This window comes from Rhinatrema bivittatum, chromosome 1 (assembly GCF_901001135.1).
Source record: "Rhinatrema bivittatum chromosome 1, aRhiBiv1.1, whole genome shotgun sequence".
Taxonomy (NCBI): Eukaryota; Metazoa; Chordata; class Amphibia; order Gymnophiona; family Rhinatrematidae; genus Rhinatrema; species Rhinatrema bivittatum.
In genome coordinates this window covers 136,584,612-136,608,557 of record NC_042615.1, presented here as the reverse complement: position 1 = coordinate 136,608,557, position 23,946 = coordinate 136,584,612, and the positions used below count along the sequence as shown (strand labels likewise).

At 45.6% G+C, this 23,946-nt stretch overlaps 1 protein-coding gene across 3 annotated transcripts in view; it reads left to right on the top strand.

Moving 5' to 3' along the window:
• EXOC1 (exocyst complex component 1) overlaps positions 1-23,946 on the top strand; it is a 188,249-nt gene that overhangs the window by 113,563 nt on the left and 50,740 nt on the right. For all 3 annotated transcript variants that reach the window (XM_029587384.1, XM_029587375.1, XM_029587366.1), the window contains 2 exons: positions 525-635; positions 9,809-9,885. In XM_029587384.1, the coding sequence (XP_029443244.1) occupies positions 525-635; positions 9,809-9,885 (188 nt within the window). The remainder of the gene's footprint in view (positions 1-524; positions 636-9,808; positions 9,886-23,946) is intronic.

Sequence of the window (23,946 nt, the reverse complement as noted above, 5' to 3'; positions counted from 1 at the left end):
TTGTTTTTTGAATTAATGTGAGTTAACTTTTGGATACAAAGTACTCTATTGTAATATTTCTCGTGTGTACTTCTGAAATGTTCTGTTTATATATATCATAGTAAGGAGATACAGTTTATTTCAAATCTTTTTACTGCAAAGTATATATAGCAAAATGCATAGTTAGTTATATCACACATGCTTATTCCATTGAACCCACACACCCTTGACTCTCCCTACAAGATCTTGTCAGACAGCTTACAGTACATGGAAAATTTGACAGCATCTAGCAAAACAATACAAAGTCTCTCTCAGAACGATATGACTAATAATGTTAATAATTTAATTCAGTATTATATTCTTTGCTGTAGGAGGTAGCGATTGTACATATAAATCCCATATGTCTAGGAATTCTTTCTCCAGCAAAAAAAATATGGTTTATTATCCATATAAAATCTTAAGCTTTTTCTACTGCTGGTTTTAAATAGTTGTAATTTTAATCATTATTTAGCATTTTTTTTGTAAAATGACATTTTTTTTTCCAGATCTTTGAACAGGTTTTAAGTGAACTGGAGCCCCTCTGTCTGGCAGAGCAAGACTTCATAAGTAAATTCTTTAAGCTGCCGCAACATCAAACTTTGCCTGGAACTGCAATGGTATGACCCAGCTTCCTAGTTCCTACAGCTCTGCTATAATATTCTAGGAATAATGATACATAGAGTTAGATTTTATTTTATTTTTTTGCTCCACCTTCCACAGTTGGACTCATGGTGAATGCTGGCGCCAATGAATTTACCACATAGCTATGATAAAATCTTTATAATTGTCTGAGCAAAGGAAAAAAAATACTAACGGAAATGTTTGATTATAAATAATTTAATCATTAGCCCTGTTGTGGCTTTGTAAGATAGATTATGGGATTAGATATTTTATAAGAGCAAAATGGATTTGCATCATAATACTTTACATGTGTTTCTCAGTACTGAATATAAGCAGTTAGAATTTGCTTTTCTATTGCATGGTGAAACATGTGAAGGAAGTGTATCTATCTTATTTATTATTATTTATTATTTGGGGTTTCTTATATACCGATAGCCGTTTGCACATCGTATCGGTTTACATACAACTAATAACTTGTGGGCATAGCCCTTACATCGAACGGTATTTTGCCCCTTTCTCTCCAGTCTCTCTTTGTGGTGTCCATCTTCAGTTTTTCCTATCGATCAGCAGGCTGAATTGGCCGTGCTTTCTGAGTATGACATCCTCTGGTGGCATTGGGCAGAGCTTTCTCTTAGTGGACAGAGCTTTGCTCTGCACTCATTTGTGGTGGTTTCCCACGCAGATCAATCTTCTCTTTGTTTTTTTCTTTCCACGCAGCTAGATGGTAATACTTTCTCTTCTCTCTTCAGTCTTCTTGTCACTTACAGTGACCCCGAAAACACTTTTAAGTGCTAAAATGGCCCCAAAAACACCAGGGTTCAGGTACTGCCAATATGGTAAGATTATGTCCTTGTACTGAGCAATAACAGTTTAACAAACAAAACAATTTTTTATTTTGCTTGTGCACACATCGATTGTGCACAATGTTAAATACTACAGTAGACAAATGTATATAATTGAACGACCCCGACATGGCCGTGTTTCGCGTCAGGCTGCTTTTAACACAAATTCTGAAAATTCTGGTCCCCCCTGACGCAGCCTGCTGCGAAACACGGCCGTGTCGGGGTCGTTCAGTTATATACATTTGTCTACTGTGGTATTTAACATCGTGCACAATCGATGTGTGCACAAGCAAAATAAAAAATTGTTTTGGTTGTTAAACTGTTATTGCTCAGTATAATTATTTACCGCACATTATTTTGTTGGCTATTTACCTAAATGTGTGTGCTTTCTACTCCGCTCTCCCTTTGTGCTTTCGCCAAGATTATGTCCTTAACAGATGGACATAACTACTGCTTCCTCTGCCTAGGCCCAGATCACAGGCAGGAGTCTTGCCGGGACTGTGGACGGATGTCCCTGAGAGCCAGGAAGCAGAGGGCAGCCAAAACTGAGAAACTCCAGCAAGGTGAGGCATCATCTGGCTCCTATGCCCCATTCCCAGAGGCATGGAGTCGGCCCAACCATCGCCTGGGCACAAGGCACATAGGACCCTCCACAGAAAAAGAGCCACGTCAATGGGGGACCCATTGACACCTCTGTCAGGAATTAACTCCCATATAGCCAGATCAAGTGCAAATGCAAACCAGAAGCATTGTTTTAAATCTGACCCACGGCCCTTGAAGCACACACAGTCAGCGGTGTCGCACAGATCCAACAACATGCCTCTGAACAATCCACAAAGAAAGCATCAAGGCAAATGTTGACACTGGTGGAAACGAAGCCAACGCATGCACCATAGCCGAAGCATGCGCCGAGGCCAATACACGACACAAAGTTGACGCTTGAATCAAGACCAAAGCAGTTGTCGAAGCAGATTCAACCCTCCAGTCGATCGACACACTTATCGATGCAGATGGCTCATAGCAGAAGGAAAAGGGTAGACAAGTCTCCCTCACTCGTGAGAGAAACTCGTGCCTCCAAAACTTACGTAGACGCTCAAATAGTGTTTACGCCCGAGGGGCTCATAGGGGTTCACCTCTCACATGACAAGGAAGTTTGGTCTTCTCAATCAGAGGTTCTTTCGGAGAGATCGTCAGCATCTTCTCTCTGAGTTTATTCTGATCTCTCATCCCAGTCTCATAGGAAGAGACAGTTGCAGGAACCACTTGCTAAGAGGCACAAAGTAGCCTGCCTGGAATTTACCACCGTTTGAGCATCATAGAGGACCAGATTCCTGCATGCTGCAGACGGCTCTGCCTGTGCCTCTTGCGAAGCACAGGAATTCTGCTTCCAAGACATAGTCACATACTGAGTCAGCTTCCACTCCGCAGAGAGAGAAGTACTCAGATGCACTGGAAGGGGTGGCCACACAGGCCATGTCCCAAATATCGCACATACTTAAATCATTCTTATCACTCGACACTCAAAAGAGCCATCCTTGGCACCCTAGTTCACCAGGGGAAGAAGAACTCTCACCACTAAGTACTTGTTCATCCCCGGATCAAGAACCCAGTAGCCCTCTGGATAAAAATGCAGGCCCAGCTCCAAGTCCTTCCCCAGAGCCAGATGTCAATGTTGCTTCTCCACTGACTTCTCCGGCAAACTACTGGCATTCCATCTGACCCCCCCCCCGAGGGTCCTTCGGAGCAGTCATCACCTCTGGAAGATTTGACCTATTCCAAATTTATAGGCAAGGTGGGGGTTGGCCTTGAAAATAGAAACTAAGAAACTTCCTGATCCGAGGTCAGAAACGTTGGGCATCTTTAAAATCTTTCATTTCCCTGCAGAGCTGACAGCATTGCCATCCCATCCCATATTGGTTGCAGTCATGGGTAAGACCTGGGAGTCCCTGTTCACAGGGCAATCAGTTTCCCAGAAAACAGACATAAAGTTCCGGATGTGCAAATCTAATCACTATGGAATAGTGTAACTCCCCCCATACTTCAGTAGTGGTGGATTCGATGATGCCCAAGGCCAAGAAATCTCAACTCCATTCCAATACACCTCCTAGAAAGGATAACAAGATCCTTGATGAGTTTGACAGAAAGATTCTCCAAGGGGCAGTGTTGAATGCCAGGATTCAATAGTATCAATTTTATATCACGCAGTATTTGTACGAATGCGTGCAAGCCTTAAAGCCATCTATCTCAGGAGGCGTAGCTGATCAACCCCCCTCACAGCCCTTGGCAGACCTGGAGGAACTGTGTATCAAGCCTTTGACACATCTCAAACGTCAGCTGCTTTGATAGCAGCTATGTTGCGTCGGAGGTGGACCCATGGGCCGAGGTGGGGTTGACGCAACCCGTAGGTAGGAGACCTACAAGTCCCTACCGTCGGCAAGTGGAGTGGGCTGATGGGCAGAGGCCAACTGGAGCTTCGTTCCCCGTAGGTTGAGCCTTTGGGTGCCTGGGCCGGCTGGATGTAGGTGGGCCTCTGTAGGCAGTCGATGAAGAAGTTGGGTTCAGCCCAGAGATAGCAGATGAGAGATGGTGCAGCCTTACACTGGACAAGGTAATGTCCCGGAGACTCAGGCGCCAAAGGAACGAAGGCAGACAGGGGGTGCCCGAGCAAGAGCAGGCCGAAGCCTGAATAGACCAAGTACAGGAAGTAAGCTGAAGAGGCATCTGGAAACAGTCTTGAGTCAGGGCTAGCGGCAATCCAGAGGCAGTGGCAAGCAAAGCTGAGGTCTGATCACGGAGAAAGTCAAAATTAGTATGCGTAATCAGGCGAAGCAGAGGTCCGGGCTTGGAGAGAGTCAATGGCATAGTCAGGCGAAGCAGAGGTCCGGGCTTGGAGGGAGTCAATGGCGTGGTCAGGTGAAGCAGAGGTCCGGGCTTGGAGAGAATCAATGGCGTGGTCAGGCGAAGCAGAGTCAAAGCCCATGTAGTCAATCCGAGGTATGAAGTAGGACAGGAACAAAGAGACAGGAACCAGGAATAAACGAGGAACAAGAACGCAGGAGTGAGACGAATCTCTAGGAGGCAAAGAGTACTGTACCAGAGAGGAGACCTTTTGCAAAGGCAACGCTAGGGAGCGGAGCCTGCGCTTAAATACTATAGCTCTGTCGATGTCATCATCTGGGGCTGCGGCTAGGTTCCCGGCGCGGTCCCTACTTAAACATCAGCGATGCACGCGCGCCTAGGGAGGGGCGCGGTGCTGAGTAGCAGCGTCCCTCCACGGGCCACACGGAGAGGCCCGACGAGCAGCAATGGGTGCGGTGGCAGGACCGGGAACACCGGGAGCTGAAGCAGGGCTGGAGGCATTGGGGGAGGCCCGAGGACGGAGCTGATGGCCCACCACCACCAGCGAGGAGGAACCAGGAGCTGGAGTCACTGTAGAAAGGTGAGGGGGCCGTGCCGCGGGTCTGCCACGGATAGCATGCATAACAGGCTAGAAGATTAGCTTGGCTCTGTGCGAGTGACATCAGGGAAGACATCCATATTTGGGGATAAACTTAGGGAAACTGTCTCCCAAATTAAAGATAAAAATGTGGAAGTTCTCTCCTTCACTTCTACACCAGAACAACAGGGCTCTTCAAGGGCTATTATGGGCAATATAAAAGCCCTACCATCCAAGGAGCCCCTACTGACAACATCCCTCATTCAGGCCACACCCCTACCAAACTTGCCAACCTCCCAAACAGCAGTAACAAAATCAGACTAGAGATCGCCCAAAGGGCTAATGACCTCAGAAACAACAATAGAGCCCACCCCAAAAATGACAGCAGAATTTTTGAAGGGCTCTGGGGCGCAACGTCCACTCAAAGTTGGGGCAGGGGAGCTCAGTGCTGCCACTCCTGGGAGGCCATCACATACAATTGTTGGGTTTTGAACAGCATTCAAATGAATTCCATCTATCCCGCACACTGTAGTTCCTTTTTGGGACCAATCACAAACTACACTATTACAACTGGAAGTGGGCTCGTTGCTCCATCAGGGGGCTATACTTGTTCTGCTCCACTCACAGTGCCACAAGGGATTCTCCCAATACTTCCTCATCCCAAAGAAATCAGGGGGCCTGCATCCGGATCCTGGACCTTTGTTCTCTCAACAAGTTTCTTCGGAAGGAAAAGTTCAAAATGACTTCCCTCAAATTAATTCCTCCATTCCTCCAACCCAATAATTGGATGTGCTCACTGGATCTCAAGGATGCATATTCCCACATCCTGATTCACCAGGCCTATTGTCGTTACCTATGCTCTCGGGTCAATTCAAGCATTACTCATACAAAGTTCTCCTGTTTGGCCTTTTGTCTGCCCCGTGAGTTTTCACCTAATGCCTTGCTATAGCTGGGGCCCATCTCTGGATAAGGGGAATAAGGATTTTTCCTTATCTGAACGACTGGTTGATAGTGTCTCCGGATTCAGAAACATTGCAACTGCATTTAACGGTTGTCTGCTTAGAAAATCTAGGCTTCATCATAAATTACGAAAAACTGAACTGCCACCCTACTGAGATCATACAGTTCATAGGGGGCACTGACTGTGCAAAGCCTTTTTTCTGGAAGACTGAGTCAATTTCCTACGTTCAGGAGCTCTTCATCTGTATCAGCATTCCCACACCTCTGCCCAGGAGGTTCTTACGTTGTTATGGCACATGACCGTAGAAATTTATGTTGTCCTGCATACTTGCCTTCATATATGTCACCTGCAGTGGGGCCTAAAAGTCCCAATGGTCCCAGTTCTGTCAACCAGTTTCCAACAAAGTGGCATTAACGAAGCCATGAAGCTGGACATAGCCTGGTGGTTAAATCTGTCATCTCTAACATTAGGGGCACCATTTCACACCCCCCCCCCCCCCGCCACAGTGCATCACTTTATACTAACAGACGCATCAAAGTAAGAATGGGGAGTGCATATGCATGGGCTAAAAACCCAGGGCTTATGGTCTTAGTCAGAAAGCAGATGTCAAATCAACCAACTGGAGTTAAGAGCGATAGGTCATGTTCGCATATTTATCCCTCAGTTCCAGGGACAAAGCGTAATGATCCACATGGACAGCCAAGTCACAATGTTCTATGTAAACAAGGAAAAGAGGGTCAGGTTCCATAACCCTCTGCAAGGAAGCAGTCCAGATTCTAGAATGGGCAGAGGCTCACCTCATCACATTGAGGATGACCTACCTGCTGTGAATTGTGAACACAGAAGCTGACAGACTAAGCAGGATATTGCTTTCTCACAAGTGAGCTCTAACGTCAATAATGGACTCTTTGCCGGTTGGGGAAGACATTGGATAGATCCATTCACAACTGAGCACAATGCGAAACTACACCATTTCTGCTCAGTTTATCCGAAGTCCATGAGATATTCCTTGGCAGAGTGGCCTATTCTGTGTATACCCTCTGATACCCATAATATCTCTGACAATTCAGAAGTGCATAACGGACGACACAGATCTCATACTAATTGCTCCAGCTTGGCCAAGACAACCGTGGTACGCTTATCTAGTTCAACTTTCCATTCTTCCTCCCTTGGGGAACAGTGCAGAATTCCTCACATAGGAGGATGGCACCCTGTTACATCTGATGCAGTCTTCCCTCCATCTGACAGCATGGAGATTGAGAGGAGGGTGTTAGAACATTTCAACCTGCCGCTGGGCATTCAAGATATCCTGGTCTTGGCTAGGAAACCGTCAACAAGAAAAAAAAAGTATGCTCGAAAATGGCATAGATACCACAATTGGTGCAGGACGAGAAATATTGATCCTTTTTACTGCAGCTCTGAGCTCCTGTTGCATTATTTGCATACATTATTCATGTCAGGAATTCATTTGAGCACTATAGTGGCAAACGAGCTCCAAAGGAGGGACTCACCATTTCAATTCATCTGTGGATCTCTTAAATTCATGAGGGAGCCTCATTCACGTCCGTCCTACAGTCACCAAGCCACCCATTCTGTGGGACTTAAATGTTGTTCTTGAGAGGTTCATGCTCCCCCTGTTTGAACCCATGGAGACAATGGCTATGAAGTACCTTACATGGAAAGTGGTGTTCCTAGTTGCAATAACTTCGGCAAGATGAGTCTGTGAACTACAAGCATTAGTACATTATCCTCCTTACTTGCAGTTTTACCATGACAGTCACCTTATGAACACACCCATCCTTCTTACCGAAAGTTGTATCACCTTTTCATCTGAATCAAACAATTACTCTGCCTACATTCTTTCCCAAACCTCATACTAACGAAAGGGAAAAATTACTACATACATTGGACTATAAAAGAATATTGGCTTACCATAAAAGAAGAACGTATGCAATTAAACGAACTTCTCAACTATTTGTTTCATTTAACCCTAATGCACTGGGTCTCCCGGTGGCTAAAAGAACAATAGCAAATTGGATAACTCAATGCATTCAGTTTTGCTATTCTTCCCTTTCTCCGCAACTTACAGACTCAGTCAAAGCACATCAAGTGAGAGCCATAGCAACATCTGTGGCACACCTCTTCAATGTACCACTTCTGGATATCTGCAAAGCGATGACCTGGACATCTATACATACCTTTACATCTCATTACTGCCTTGACCAGCAAGCAGCCTCAGTGTCCTGGGTGCAGCAGTATTGCGTAATACATGCACTGGGCCGGTTACTTGCACATCACCTTCAGACTGATATCCTACCACATTTGCACCTCTGGAGCGACCAAGTGAACTGTGGTTTCCTGCTTACATTAGCAACTGGGGGCTGAGGACTCCCAGTAAGCATAGCTATTCAGCTTGCTTATTCATGGGATAAAGCAAGTTTGCTTACTGAAGACAGTGTTTTCCATAGATCGCAGAATGAATTAGCCATGTGACCCCGCCCTCCTCCATGGACCACCTCTCTGCCAAAAAAAAAAAATTGCTTTGCTTAATAGCTTGAATATTAACTGAAGAGAAGGTGGATTTGCGCGGGAAACCACCGTGCATGAGTGCAGAGCAAACATAAGAACATAAGAAATTGCCATGCTGGGTCAGACCAAGGGTCCATCAAGCCCAGCATCCTGTTTCCAACAGAGGCCAAACCAGGCCACAAGAACCTGGCAATTACCCAAAGCTCTGTACACTAAGAGAAAGCTCTGCCCCGTCCCACCAGAAAGCATAGCTAACTCATCCTGCTATCTACAGAAAATGCCATTTATGGTAAGCAAACTTGTTTTTGCAGCAAAACAAAGTAGGTCTTTCTTCCTCATTCAGTGACATTAAGAACTTAAGACTTGTCATACTGGGTCAAGCCAAAGGTCCATTAAGCTTTTATCCCATTTCCAACAGTGGCCAACCCCGGTCCTAAGGGGTTGATAGATTCCATGCTGCTTATCCCAGAAATAAGCAGTGGATTTCTGCAACTCCACCTTAATAATGGTTTATGGACTTTTCCAAACCTTTTTTAAATGCAGCTCCATGAATAGCTTTCACCCCATCCTCTGGCAACAAATTTCAGAGCTTAATTATGCATTGAGTAAAAAGAAATATTTTCTCTTGTTTTAAATGTATCACCTCGTAACTTCATTGTGTGTCCCCTAGTCTTTGTACTCTTTGAAAGAGTAAACAACTGATAACATTTACTTGTTCTACCCCACTTATTTTATAGACCTCTATCATATCTCTCCTCAGCCGTCTCTTCTCCAAACTAAAAAGTCCTAACCTCTTTGGCCTTTCTTCATAGAGCAATTGTTCCAACCCCTTTATCATTTTGGTCGCCCATCTCTGTACCTTTTCTAATTCTGCTATATCTTTTTTGAGATGTGGTGATCAGAACTGCACACAATATTCAAGATGAGGTCACACCATGGAGTGATACAGAGTCATTATGATATTCTGTGTTTTATTCTCCACTCCCTTCCTAATAATTCCTAGCATGCTATTTTCTTTTTTGGCTAGTGCTGCTGCTGCACACTAAGCAGAAGATTTCAATGCATTATTAACAATGGAAACTCCTAATATGGCACCTTACATTGTGTAGATATTGCATTGGGCGAGCATGGCAGATCTGGAAAATTAAGCCAGAATTAGAGCCAGCTGTGATCCAAAGCCCTCTGTTGATGGAAAAATGCCTGGATAATGGACAGGGTTGTGAATTGTGATGTCATTAAGCCCAAAGTTTAAAACATACATAAAAGTACATAAATCTGTATGTAGGTAATGTGTCCTAAGGAGTTTAGTTAGTAGCTAAATATGAATGTTCTTGCACCCTGTTAATCTGTTAGCCAAATCTTTGCTTTTATTATTTTGCTAAAACAGAGTTATTCTTGCAGGTTGACACATTGGAGATAGATAGAGGACTTTCATCGCAACCACATAATCCTGGTGGACAGCTGTCAATATCATCCGAGTATGTATCACTGTTTTGCAGATTTTTCCTTTATTACAATCCTTTATGACTGACAAAAACTGAGTTTCTTTAAACTACGTTAAGAAGGCAGTATGGTAGCCCCATTTGTCCAATTGTGTCTTTTGTACAAGGAAATAGTAACCATGTTGGTAAATGCACATTACTGGACCATCTATAGATTGTTAGCTAACTTTTTTCTGTGTCTGTGATGAACAAGAAACTCTAGCATTTATTCTGAAGGGATTAACAATCAGGCCGATACAGAAAGAAGAGCGGGCGAGCGCAGGCCACTCTTCTGGGCGCGCGGTTTAGTAAAAAAAAAATATTCAAATGAGGGCCTGCGGTAAAAGGAGGTGCTAGGGACACTATTTATTTATGTATTTATTTATTTGTTTGTTTCTTTGTTGATTTTTATATACCGACATTCGTCTGAACATCATGCCGGTTTACATTGTAACAAATTAACAAGAGTGAAATACAGTAAACAGGGAAGGGGGAGCAGCAATTAAGGAGGAGAGAGGACAGCAGTAGGAAGGATAGAGAAAGAGAGAATTTATAGGAACAGTCGAAATATACATTAACAATAAACAATATGTACAGGTGGATATTTGAAGAAGTATAAATTAACAATAAACAATATATGTACAGGTGGGCTGGTGGGTACCAGACCATTGATGTCAGTGAAGGGATAGAAGGGGGGGGGGGTGAGGGAGGGACAGGGAAGGAATAAGCTAAGGGTGGAGGAGGGGAACTAATAACACAGTATTTAGGAGTCTTTGCTAGGGGGAAGAAACACTATTTTGGAGACTTTGCTTGGGGGGGAAGAAAAGGGGAGAAAGAGGAGAGGCAGATAGTAGGGGAGGGGAAGGTGAGAGGGCTGAGGGGTTAGAGTGCAAGCTAAGTTTGGTCAACATCTGGATATGCTAATGTAAAAAGCCAGGTTTTGAGCCCTTTTTTGAAGCGCGTCCCTAGCGCCTCCTTTTTGACAGAAGCGGCTGTCAGCGGGTTTGATAGCCGATGCTCAGTTTTGCCGGTGTCTGTTCTCGAGCCCGCTGACAGCCACGGGTTTGGAAAATGGACGCTGGCATAATTGAGCGTCCGTCTTCCGGGCTGCGGGCACATTTAACTTTTTTTTTTTTTTTAATTTTTAATTTTTGGGGCCTCCGACTTAATATCGCTATGATATTAAGTTGGAGGGTGTACAGAAAAGCAGTTTTTTTTTCTGCTTTTCTGTACACTTCCACGGTGCCGGCCAAAATTAGCGCCTGCCTTTGGGCGGGCGTTAATTTTTGAAAGTAAAATGTTCGGCTTGGCTGCACATTTTGCTTTCTATATCGCGCGGGAATGTCTAATAGGCCCATCAACATGCATTTGCATGTTGCGGGCGCTATTAGTTTCGGGGGGTGGGGGGTTGGCAGCGCATTTTTGACGCGCTATTACCCCTTACTGTATAAGGGGTAAAGCTAGCGCGTCTTGTCCAAACCTGGGCTAACATTGCGCTCCACCGGAGCGCACTTTACTGTATCGGCCCGAATGTTTGGAAACAAAAATAGTTGTTACTCAGACTTGGTAAATCTAAAAGGAGTTCATGTAGTCAATTAATGCTCAGCCTGAAGATAAGGAGAAGGCAGGGGAGTTTTAATTCTATAACACAAACCACTACTCTCCTTCTGCCCCCATCAGTCACAGTTCTGCCCTTTTTTGAACTCTCAAACCATCAACTTTAAGGTAAAATGCATTTTCTGCATGGATGCAATCTCAGTTTAAAGCACAAATAGTTGCCCTCAGACATAAGCAAGTACTCAGTTCAGTCGGTGCAAGAAAGTATATATTCCCATTGAAGATTCAAAGTTATTTATTCAATTCCAGAAGATCTCAGTTCATTTATGAAAATCAGGCAACTCCATTTAAATACAATCGGAAAAGATTTAAAGTCCCCCAACACGGTCCGTGTTTCGCGGGAGCTGCATCGGGAGGGACCACAGTAGTTTATAATCTACAATAAAATAACATTTATAAGCAATAGGACATACAAGGCTGCAGTTATCAAGTGAAGAGAAAAATATAGAGACTTTGCAACATACCTTTGAATGTTATTTTAAGATTCACCCTAGGAGCGCAAGCGTCCTTTGACAGTGACAGCCATTTAAAGACAAAAAAGGCGCGAAGGAGAAACCCTCGCGAGATGCTGTGACGGGCCCACTGACACACATGTTGATTAATTAATAGAACAAGTGCCATTCTATCTCTTTATTAAGACCATTAGGAGATACTGTGTTCAAAGTAAAAATCCAACGTTGCTCTTTTCGACCGAGGATCCCAGCGTAGTCTCCCCCTCGTTGAGGGCTAGAGACCACCTCCAATACTAGAAAAGAAAGGGCACCAATCGGATGACTGGCCTGGAGCCAATGAGAAACTAAAGGCTCATCGGCTCTGGAAGACCTAATGTTGCTACAATGTTCTATAATTCTAGTCTTAATCATGCGGGAAGTTTTACCCACATATAATAGCGGGCAGGGGCATTTCACTACATACACAACCCCCCTGGTGGTACAGTCTGTATTGGAAAATAATTTAAATACCCGACCTGTCTGGGGATGTGTAAATTCTGTACATGCTTCTGTGTGTTGACACATCGTACAATGGCCACAAGGGGAGTGTTGCCCATCTCTGGTGAGTCGTGGAACGGTGGAATGGTCCACAGTGTGCACTAAACGGTCCCGCAAATTCGTGCCTCTTTTGAAGGTAAAGCGTAGTGATCCCCGCATTAAATCATTAAGAGAAAGGGCTGACCAATGTCTTTTAATCATCGTAGCAATCGTTCTTCCAACCACAGAAAAGGGGAGAATACAGTTCAGGGTTGTATCAACATCATCAGTGGAAGATGTGAACAGCCATTCACGATGCGTATAGAGAGCTCTCTTAAATGCTCTTTTTATAACCCTGGATGGATAACCCCTCTCTAGGAAACGGGCAGTCAAATGCTGGGCTTGTACAAGAAAGTCAGCACGGTCAGAACAGAGTCGACGGAGTCTTAAAAATTGTCCCGTAGGAATGTTGTCACGCAGAGCCCTGGGGTGACAACTATTGTAAGCAAGTAAGGTATTGCGATCCGTGTTTTTACGGAATAGGGAGGTTTCAAAATGGTCAACTGTCCAAGTAATGAGGACGTCCAGAAAAGATATTTGTGTGGGATGAATATTGAAATCAAATTGAATATGTGGATTGATAGAGTTAACCCAGTCCAAGAAAATAAAAAACTGCATATCTGTACCCGTCCAGATAAGCGGAGCCACGTATGGATGAATTGGGACCATTCTGAGGTGTAAATATGAGATGTCTCAAAATCATCCATATATAGGCATGCTAAACTGGGTGCCATCGTCGCCCCCATTGCGGTCCCCTTAATTTGTTGGTAAGTTTTGTCCTGAAACTGGAAGAAGTTTTTTGTTAAGGCAATCTCTGCGAGTTGAATTAAAAAAGAGGTGGTAACCCGATGTGGCATAGGGCGGGAGTTCAAGGATTTCTCAATCACTAAAAGAGCCTCATGTTGTGGAATGTTGGAGTAGAGTGATACCACATCCAAAGTTATGAGGAACATCGTGGGCTGAGAGAACTCCACCTGGGCCAAGATGGAAATTAAATGGGAGGAATCCCTCACATAAGACTTAATATGAGGTACCATGGGTCTTAAAAAAACATCCACAAACTGAGACAATGGCTCCAGTAGGGATCCGATACCGGATACAATGGGGCGACCAGGTGGGCATGTCAGGGACTTATGAACCTTCGGCAGGGTGTAAAAAAAGGGCTTGACAGGATGAGTGGTCACCAAAAATTTGGCTTCCTTATTTGTAATAATATGTGCATCTAAGGCCATTTGTACCAGAGATTTGATTTCAAGCAGTAAAGATTCCGTAGGATCTATAGACAGTGGTGTATAAAAAGAAGTGTCCCCCAATTGCCTCAGAGCCTCGGCCTCATAATCAGATCTATTAAGAACAACAATTCCGCCCCCCTTATCCGCTGGCTTAATTACAATAGAGGGATCATTGGATAAGTCCCCAATAGCACGGGTCTCCTCTTTTGACAAATTATATCTAATATACTGTTTCTGTGAGCAAATTAAATTCACGTCTCTACATACAAGGCGTTCAAAGGCGCCTAAGGTTACATCACCAGATCCTGGCGGGGTCCATTTTGACTTCGGATGTACCACCGATAGATCAAGTGTTGACGGAGAATCTGCAAAAAACAGTTTTAATTTCAGTCTTCGAAAGAACCTATGCAGGTGGATCTGGAGGTCAAAGGCATCCCCTCTATTGGTGGGAACGAATGATAGTCCTCTATGTAGAAGTTGACATTCAAATGAAGATAATTGGCGTGAAGAAAGATTGAAAACAGTGTCTTCCATTATTGCCAAAGGTCTGCCTGGGATCGAGGAGGGCGAGCTGGACGAGTCTGGGAGCTGGGCTGCCCGGTATTCTGAGAAGGGGTCACTCCCCGAGGGCGGAGCTGCCGAGTGTCTTGTCTTGGTTGTGGGTGGCCAGAATCTAAAAAAGTGGCCGCTATAGATGAATAGCGAGACGAGGCAGATAATACTGGAGCAGATGAGGAGTCGTCTGTAGTAGGGGGGCGCGATGATTGTGCGGGTGCTGTCGTGGCGCGGCCCCGACGAGTTTGACCCCGTATTCGCTGCGTCCGAGATTCCTCTCCGGACGAGTCTCCGGACGAGGAGCTGTCTGCAAAGGTGACTTTTCTTGCGGGTTTTTGGGCCATCCATTTGTAGACGTATCCTGTACTGTAATCAGCCGCGTCCCGTTGAAACTTGCTGTATTTTACAGCTTTTAAATCAGACTTAAATTTCCTCAGGTTTTCCTGGAATTCCCCTAGTTGCTGGTCAAACAGGTCCGTTGAACAAGAGTGTTTTATAGAGTCCAATTGTTGTGTGACTTCGTCCTGTAATAAGTCGTGAAGGTCTCGGTTGGTCTCAATAATCAGGACCATCAAGTCCAGAGAGCACTTGTTCAGGATCTGGTTCCAACGATTTAGGAAAGCCGTATTTTCTGTGTGCAGTCTCGGTGCTTTTTGGATCCTTAACCCCTGGGGAATCCGGCGAACCCTGCAATATTCAATAAGTGTGGCAGAGTGTAACTCTGCACGTGTTAGACGTTTTTGAGTATTTATAAGGTCAGTCCAGGATACCGGAGGAGTCAAATCCGAGGGATCCTCTGAGAAGAAAAGTGTGTCAGTAAGGACGGCGTTCACAGCGTCTTCAGTATAGCTGAATGTGTAGTCATCTGTGGCAGCCATTAAGAGCTTCAGTCGTGCGGCAATATCCAGTATTACATAGAAGCTAACCTTGCACATAAGCAAGTACTCAGTTCAGTCGGTGCAAGAAAGTATATATTCCCATTGAAGATTCAAAGTTATTTATTCAATTCCAGAAGATCACAGTTCATTTATGAAAATCAGGCAACTCCATTTAAATACAATCGGAAAAGATTTAAAGTCCCCCGACACGGTCCGTGTTTCGCGGGAGCTGCATCGGGAGGGACCACAGTAGTTTATAATCTACAATAAAATAACATTTATAAGCAATAGGACATACAAGGCTGCAGTTATCAAGTGAAGAGAAAAATATAGAGACTTTGCAACATACCTTTGAATGTTATTTTAAGATTCACCCTAGGAGCGCAAGCGTCCTTTGACAGTGACAGCCATTTAAAGACAAAAAAGGCGCGAAGGAGCAACCCTCGCGAGATGCTGTGACGGGCCCACTGACACACATGTTGATTAATTAATAGAACAAGTGCTGGGGAGGAGCCGGCTGTCGTGGTACATGTGGGCACCAAAGACATAGGAAAATGTGGGAGAGCAGCCTTGTATGTCCTATTGCTTATAAATGTTATTTTATTGTAGATTATAAACTACTGTGGTCCCTCCCGATGCAGCTCCCGCGAAACACGGACCGTGTCGGGGGACTTTAAATCTTTTCCGATTGTATTTAAATGGAGTTGCCTGATTTTCATAAATGAACTGTGATCTTCTGGAATTGAATAAATAACTTTGAATCTTCAATGGGAATATATACCGTGTTTCCCCGATAGTAAGACACCCCTGATAGTAAGACGTAGTGGGAATTTTAGGGGGGTCGGCTAATGTAACACATCCCCCGAAAGTAAGACGTACCTGTCATTTCAAAAAAAAATTATTTTTAAATACCTGTCAGAGGGCCGCGTGGGTCCAGGCGGCTGGCGGCGGGAGCCGGGTGGTCGCGTGTTAAATCTAGGCCGCGGGCGGGTGGGCGCTTGTTCCAGGCGGCGGCAGCGGCGGGTGGACGCGCGTTAGTTCGAGACGGCCGGCGGGCGGCGGGTGGTCGCGTGTTAAATCTAGGCCGGGTCGCACAGGCGCGCATTCATTCACTGCCGGTGGGGGCCGAGGCAGCCCCCACCAGCAGTGAATGAATGCGCGCCTGTGCGACCCCTGCGATTCGGCGCTGGGGGCTGCCGGTGGGGGCTGCGGCAGTGAATGAATTCATTCATCCAGGCGGAGGAGCCGGCTGCTTTCGCCGCTGCCGGCTGCTTTCGGCTGCCGCTGCCGGCTGCTTTCGGCGCTCAAGGCAGTCGGCATGTGACTGCCTTGAGCGCCGAAAGCAGCCGGCAGCGGCAGCCGAAAGCAGCCGGCAGCGGCGAAAGCAGCCGGCTCCTCCGCCTGGATGAATGAATTCATTCACTGCCGCAGCCCCACCGGCAGCCCCCAACGCCGAATCGCAGGGGTCGCACAGGCGCTGTGGGCCTGTGCGCGCATTCATTCACTGCCGGTGGGGGCTGCCGAGGCAGCCCCCACCGGCAGTGAATGAATGCGCGCCTGTGCGACCCGGCCTAGATTTAACATGCGACCGCCCGCCGGCCGTCTCGAACTAACGCGCGTCCACCCGCCCCCCCCTCCCCCCCCCCCCCCCCCCCGCCGCCGCCGCCGCCTGGAACAAGCGCCCACCCGCCCGCGGCCTAGATTTAACACGCGACCACCCGGCTCCCGCCGCCAGCCGCCTGGACCCACGCGGCCCTCCGACAGGTATTTAAAAATAATTTTTTTTTGAACACTCAGGTTTTTTTTCCAATATAAGACATACCCTGAAAGTAAGACATAGTGGGACTTTTGGGGGTAAAAAGAAAGTAAGACGCTGTCTTATATTCGGGGAAACACGGTACTTTCTTGCACCGACTGAACTGGGTAATTGAAATCTCCCATTATTATTGCACTACCAAATTGGTTAGCTTCCCTGATTTCTCTTAGCATTCCATCATCTGTCTGACCATTTTGTCCAGGTGGACAGTAGTATACTCCTATCACTATACTCTTACCCAACACACATGGGATTTCTACCCATATAGATTCTACTGAGCATTTAGTCTCTTGTATGATCTTTATCCTGTTGGACTCTATACCCTCCTGGACATAAAGTGCCACACCTCCACCAAGTTGATCCTCCCTATCGTTGAGAGATAATTTGTACCCTGATACAGCACTGTCCCATTGGTTATCCTTCTTCCACAAAGTGATGCCAATTGTCAATCTCATCACTTACTGCTATACACTCTAACTCTCCCATCTTACTTCTTAGATGTCTGTCATTGGCATACAGACATTTCAAAGTGTGTTTTTTGTTTGTATTAACAACCTGCTTAATTTGGAAATCATTAGTTTTGGTGGTTTTTTACATATAGGCAAATGGACTACGTTTGCTTTTATTGGAACCTCTCTGTTGGGTGCCCTAACTCTCCTGTTTCATTAGTATCCTTCAAGGATACATTTCTCCGAACCATGCACTGCTGAGTGACTGTCAGCTTTCCCCCTTGTTCTAGTTTAAAAGCTGCTCTATCTCCTTTTTAAAAGTTAGTGCCAGCAGCTTGGTTCCACTCTGGTTAAGGTGGAGCCCTTCCTTTCGGAAAAGTCTCCCCCTTCCCCAAATGTTTCCCCAGTTCCTTACAAAATTGAATCCCTCTTCCCTGCACCATCGTCTCATCCACGCATTGAGACTCCGGAGCTCTGCCTGCCTCTGGGGACCTGCACGTGGAACAGGAAGCATTTCAGAGAATGCTATCCTAGAGGTTCTGGATTTAAGCTTTCTACCTAAGATCCTGAATTTGGCTTCCAGAACCTCTCTCCCACATTTTCCTATGTCTTTGGTGCCCACGTGTACCACGACAGCCGGCTCCTCCCCAGCACTGTCTATAATCCTATCTAGGTGACGCGTGAGGTCTGCCACCTTCGCACCAGTCAGGCAAGTTACCAGGCCATCCTCATGTCCACCAGCCACCCTGCTATCTACATTTCTAATAATTGAATCACCAACTATGATGGCCGGCCTAACCCTTCCCTCCTGGGCAGTAACCCTGGGAGACTTGTCCTCAGTGTGAGAGGACAATAAATCACCTGTAGAGCAGGTCCTTGCTACAGGATCATTTCTTGCTCAGCATCCCTGGCCTCCCTTCTCCCCTACCCAGCAAGCTCCACACCTCATCTCTCCCTCCACTTCCATCTATCCTCCCCACCCCTTTTTACCCAACAGACTCCTTGACTCCCTGTCTCCCAAGGCCTTCCTGCCCAGCACATTTCCCCCTCCTCCTGACTCCCAGCCAGCATAAGCCTTCAGTGCAATCCAGAGTCTCCCTCTCACTTTACCAGCAGCAGATGACAGCAAGAAGCATTGAGGAGAGGAGGAAGGAGAGGCAGCAGCAGCGGAAGTCAACAGTGGATCTATAGAGCACACACCTCTCTTCCTCATGCTCCTACTTTCATGTCCAGGCCCCATGGGGTGAAGAGAGAATCGGCAGCCTCACTGCCAGGCAGAGAAAGATAAAGTTCATGTCTTGCTGGACCCATATGAACAGAAGTCGGTGATATCTCGCTCTGATCTGGGTGAGAGAGAAGGGAATAACCTCCCACTGGGCTAGGAAGAGGAGAAGGAAGCAAGAGTAGCTTCCTGTCATACCCAATAAAGGAGAAATCAGCCAGCGCCTGTCCAGACTCATGAGGAAAGAACATCCTTCTGCTGTGTCTGCAACTCACCTTCCATGACCTCGCAACACACTAGTGTATCCCAACACACCTATTGAGAACCACTGGCCTAGACTATATCATTGATCTTCCACTCTCACAGTATAACACTATGATACTGGTTGTGATTGGCCTATTCTCCAAGATGGCTCATTTTCGGCCCTTCATCCACCTACCTATGGCTGAGGAAATAGTCTGAGCCCTATTAAATCATGTCCTCAGGGTCCATGGTCTTCCCAATCGCATCATTTGCAAATACAGGTTGCTGTTCTTTTCACACTTGTGGAAAATCATCCATTGTCTTTTGGTTATCCAGCCTTGTACTTCCACTGCATATCATCCTCAAACAGATGGGTGAATGGAGCAAGTCAGTAGATACTGGAGTAATATCTACGAAGTCAGCTCAGTTACCACTGGGATGACTTGGTAGAACTCCTACCATATGCTGAGTTCACTTCCAATAATGCTGAGCACTCTTCCACTCATCACTCTTCTTTTTGCACACTATGGGTTTCACACCCTAATACTACCTGTATGTTACCCCTGAATCTTCACTCCAGTCACATCAAATGGTATCCAGTAGTTAAACCAGAGCCAGAAAGAGCCTGTGGATCAACTAGACACCTCAGAGGGGGGCCTATAAGTGACAGGCTGACTGAAAAAGTAGGGGGTCTGTATATACCATGAGACAAAAGGTGTGGGTAGCTACTAAAATCCTAAAGTCAAGATGACTCTGCAGAAAGCTGGATCACCGATATCTGGTATCATATTCCATCATGTGCCAGGTCAACCCCATTACATGTGAGCTAGTTACATTGCTACTTGGGAATCCTTCCTGTATTCTTTGTATCCCTGTTAAAATCAATCATCGAGAGCCTATTTCAGGGGGTACAAGATGTTCTCTCTTCCAGTCCAGATCCATGATCATGAAGAATACCTGGTTAAAGCTATTCTGGATTCCAAGAGAGTGAAGAGCACACTACAGTACCTTATTGATTTGGATTTCTGTATGTCTCTACTCCCTGTCATGTAGTAGGAGACTCTGTGGAAATCCATAGCTTTCTGCCACTTGTTAGCAGATGGCACTGTAGTTCCAGTCCTCCTTTCTATAAGGAAATCTTGATATGAAGCTAAATTTAAAATAAATAAAATATCACAATAGAGATGATGGTTTAGTAGCAGTGCTGAATGCTGCCACGCAAGAGCCCAGGTTTGTTTCCTGAGCCCGGTAATCAGTCAGCTTTTATATATCTTAAAATTGCACAACCTGTCTTCCTGGGAGAGATGGTGTTTGGTGCAGCCATTGTGTTGTAATGGACATGCAAAATTCTAATGATCATGCCTTGTTCCACTATTAAAGAAAGTAGTAAAAGCTCCAAGCATATACTTTGTGTCTCTTCTGTTGAATGGCAGTTATTTGGATCTTTTGCTAGTTTTCTGTGTTCTTGCACCATAAGTATATATGGTTACTAAGCACCATTTCTCTTGCACTGAGAGTTGCCTCCTGAGGATCCTGAAAGAGGGTGCCTCAGCTTTGTTAATCTGTTCTATCACTTCTTGAATCCTTCATAAGTAGAGGGTGTATGAATTTTTTTTAAGAGGTTCATGACTTGTTTTGATAAACTTGTGGAAAAATTCATGGATTTGTTGAGGCAATTTGACAGACATCTTTTGAATAAAATGCTGAATCTGCTGCAAAATCCAAAATGGATTCTACAAAATGCATTTTAGGTTCCTCAGATTAGGGAATCCACTTCAGATTGTTCCCCAGAGCTGCTGGAAAAAATCTGATGGAATTTTCTAGTCTTGAGTAGTACCGTAATGGAAAAGAGTAGCTATGAGAGCAGTTTCCTGCACAGTTACCTCCCCCTCCCCTCCTTTTCCTTTTTACTCCCATCTCCTTGTCCCTTATCTCCTCTTCTTGGTATTAATCAATCTGCTGTGCTGAGTGTGGTGACTGTCAGCCCTTAGTGTCATGGCGTGGTTGATGCAACCTAATAGGTGAATCTACTAGGCCCAAGCCAATAGCTAGTGAACACGCTCTGGAGTGGGATAGGCTGGAGCTTCACCTATATCAGCCACCTCCCCCTGCAGGTTTAACCCTTGGGTTCTGGTGGCCAGCAGGACTTAAGTGGATCCCAAGGGAGGTCAGACAGCGAGAGTCCAGAAACAGGCTGGAGTCGGGGCAGGTAGCAGACGAGGAAATACTGGAGACAGGCTAGAAGTCAGGGCAGTCAGCAGACAAGAAAATTTGTCAGAGTCCAAGATGAAGGTCCGGTCTAGGCGACAAGTAAGAAGTGGTCAAGGTCTCAAGAGGAGGTCAATACAAGGAGATCAAAACTAGAATGAAAGCAAGGCAGGGACGAGGAATGGCTGGAACGCAGGAATGCTATAGCAACACATACTGCAGGAGCAGGAAGACCTGTTGCTGAGGCAGGTTGCTGGAGTCATAGCTGGGTTTAAATACCCAGCCGTGTGATGTTACTAGGAAGCACCAGTCCTTGGGTTTCCTGCCGTGGCACCTATTTAGTATGTGTTGCTGTACATGTGCCACTATGGAGGACACCGGTGGGAGTAGGAAGATGACGTCTGAGCCATACCAAGGGCTGGGGCCTGGTGGTGAAGTCGGCCAAACGTGACATCTACTGTGCATATTAATATTATTGTGTATGAACTGCAGAACCAGTAATTGTATCTAACAGCTTCTTTGACATGCAGGGCCAGTAGCTTCCTGCTTCTGTATGGGGCCAACACTGCTTCCATCTTCTGTTGCAGGGGCATCACTATTTTTCCCCTGCTCATTTTCTCTCATCCTATGCATGGACTGCTGCATCCTGTTTTCACGGAGCAGGCCAATCCAGCCTTCTCTTCTTATTGCTCCTACCCTGCGGGATGGTTTGCTGCTTCCTGTTCTGGGACAGGCTTAACACTCCTCTTTTTTTTTTTTTCTCTCCCACCCGGCAGCATAGCAGGCCTATGCTTCCTGCTCTCGCTGCTATTGGAGCAGGTGGACTTTTCCTGAATCTATTTTATTTACTAACAGAGCAGCATTTCAGTACTGTGTGAGATCTGGGTTTAAATTAGTTTCAAATTGCTTGCACATTGCTACTCAAAGAAAGAGATACCCCTTACTGATCATGTAAACATGTATAGAAGGAGGAAGTGACGTCACGCTGAAGAATGGCAGACTAAACTAATCACTCCGAGCCTGATTTTAACTATCCCTTCCGTCTTGCAGGCGGCCCTGTAGCATGGCTGGTTTTAAACATATATTTCACTGGCCAACAAACCCACAATGTCAGTGCGGAAGAAAGTGCCCGATCTAAAGCACTTCTCCTTTGAGCACTCCGAAATGACAATCCTGGCGACTCTGTTGAGCGGCCTCCACAAGAAAATGATGCTGGTGCAGCAGGTAAAACAACGGGGGAGGAGGCCGATTGCAGCAGCCAGAACAGCCTCTTTCTCAGGAAGACTTTAAGCACTGGTTTGGGGAGATAAGAGCAGACATGGGACTGTTAAAGCAAGAACTACAGACTATAGTTGCTAAACTGAGGAGTGAGTTCTCCAATTAGAAGCAGTGGAGCAAAGGCAGGAAGACCAGGAAACAGCAGCAGAGGAGGTGCAGCAAGCTCTGTAGGCCCTACATGAAGAAAATGTTAAATTGAAAGACTGGGTAGAAAACTTGGAGAACCGCTCCAGGAGGAGCAATTTCAGGTTCAGAGGCATACCTGAGGAAGAAGCATATTCGGACTGCCAAAAAAGTGATCATGGACATATGGAGTTCTATATTAAACCCCATGAAAGGAGAGGCAGAGTCGGTGAGCAACATAGTTTTAGCTAGGGCTAGGGCCCAAAATAATCTTCCATGAGACATAGTAGTCTGCTTCCATGAGTTTGCGGTCAAAGAACAAGTAATGGCGGAACCGAGACAATTGAAAGTTATTCAATGGCATAGCCATAAAATAGAAATATTTCAGGACTTTTCCCCTATGACTATAAAGAAAAGGAGAGACTTTAAAGAAGTCGTTCAGGTTCTTCATGCAGGAGGTCACTGTTACAAATGGTTGTTCTCGTTCGGCCTGCAATTTACCATAAGTGGAGTGTCATTGAGGGTCTGCACAGTGAAAGAAGCCCTACAGATACTACAAGCTGGTATGACTATCAGACCGTGTCATCTGGCAGCAACACCTGGGAAAGACTTTACCGCAAGATGGCATCGATTGCAGAATGGAGGAAAGAGGCTGCGCAGGCACTCTCGAGGTTCTATCCCAAAGCGAGACCCTGCTACCTGATTAGCATGACATCGTGGGCCCACCAGGGTTTCGAACCTGATCAAGAGTTAACTGTTTTGAAGCTGGTGATGCTAGATCATTGAGTTTTTCCTCATTTTGTTAATGTTTAAGGGAGGTTTCATACAGTTACAATTTATTATCAAGCACGGATGGCTCGGTGTGCTGCCAGGAAATTATTGTGGCGTTATTCCTCATTTTTGGTATAGTTTAGGGGGGGATAGGTGGGGAAGGCAGGGGGAAAGAGGGTGGGAGGGAGGGAGGGAATTGGGGGTGGACAGGATGAGATTTAAACCTGGATACTTTGGTAAGGTATATGCGGCAGAAGCCAAGGAAGGTTATCCGCTTATTTTTGCCTGAGTAGGGGAGCTTTCTATAGCTTAGGAGGGGTGATATATAGGATAGAGGGAGACTTGCTACTGCTGAAATCATGGGGGCTTTGAGATTCCTCTCTTGGAATGTGAAAGGCCTCAATACTTATGTTAAGCGAAAAAAGTTATTACAGGATGCAGTACTTATGAAAGTGGACATTCTTATGTGTCAGGAAACCCATCTATGTAAAAGACATGAACATTTGCTGTTCTCCAAACACTTCCCACTGCAATTCTTTGCATCTGCCACAGTCACGTCTAAATACAGTGATGTAGGCATTTTCATTTCGCACAATATGGTGGTGGATGTAATCTCGGTCCCTATGGATTTGGAAGGG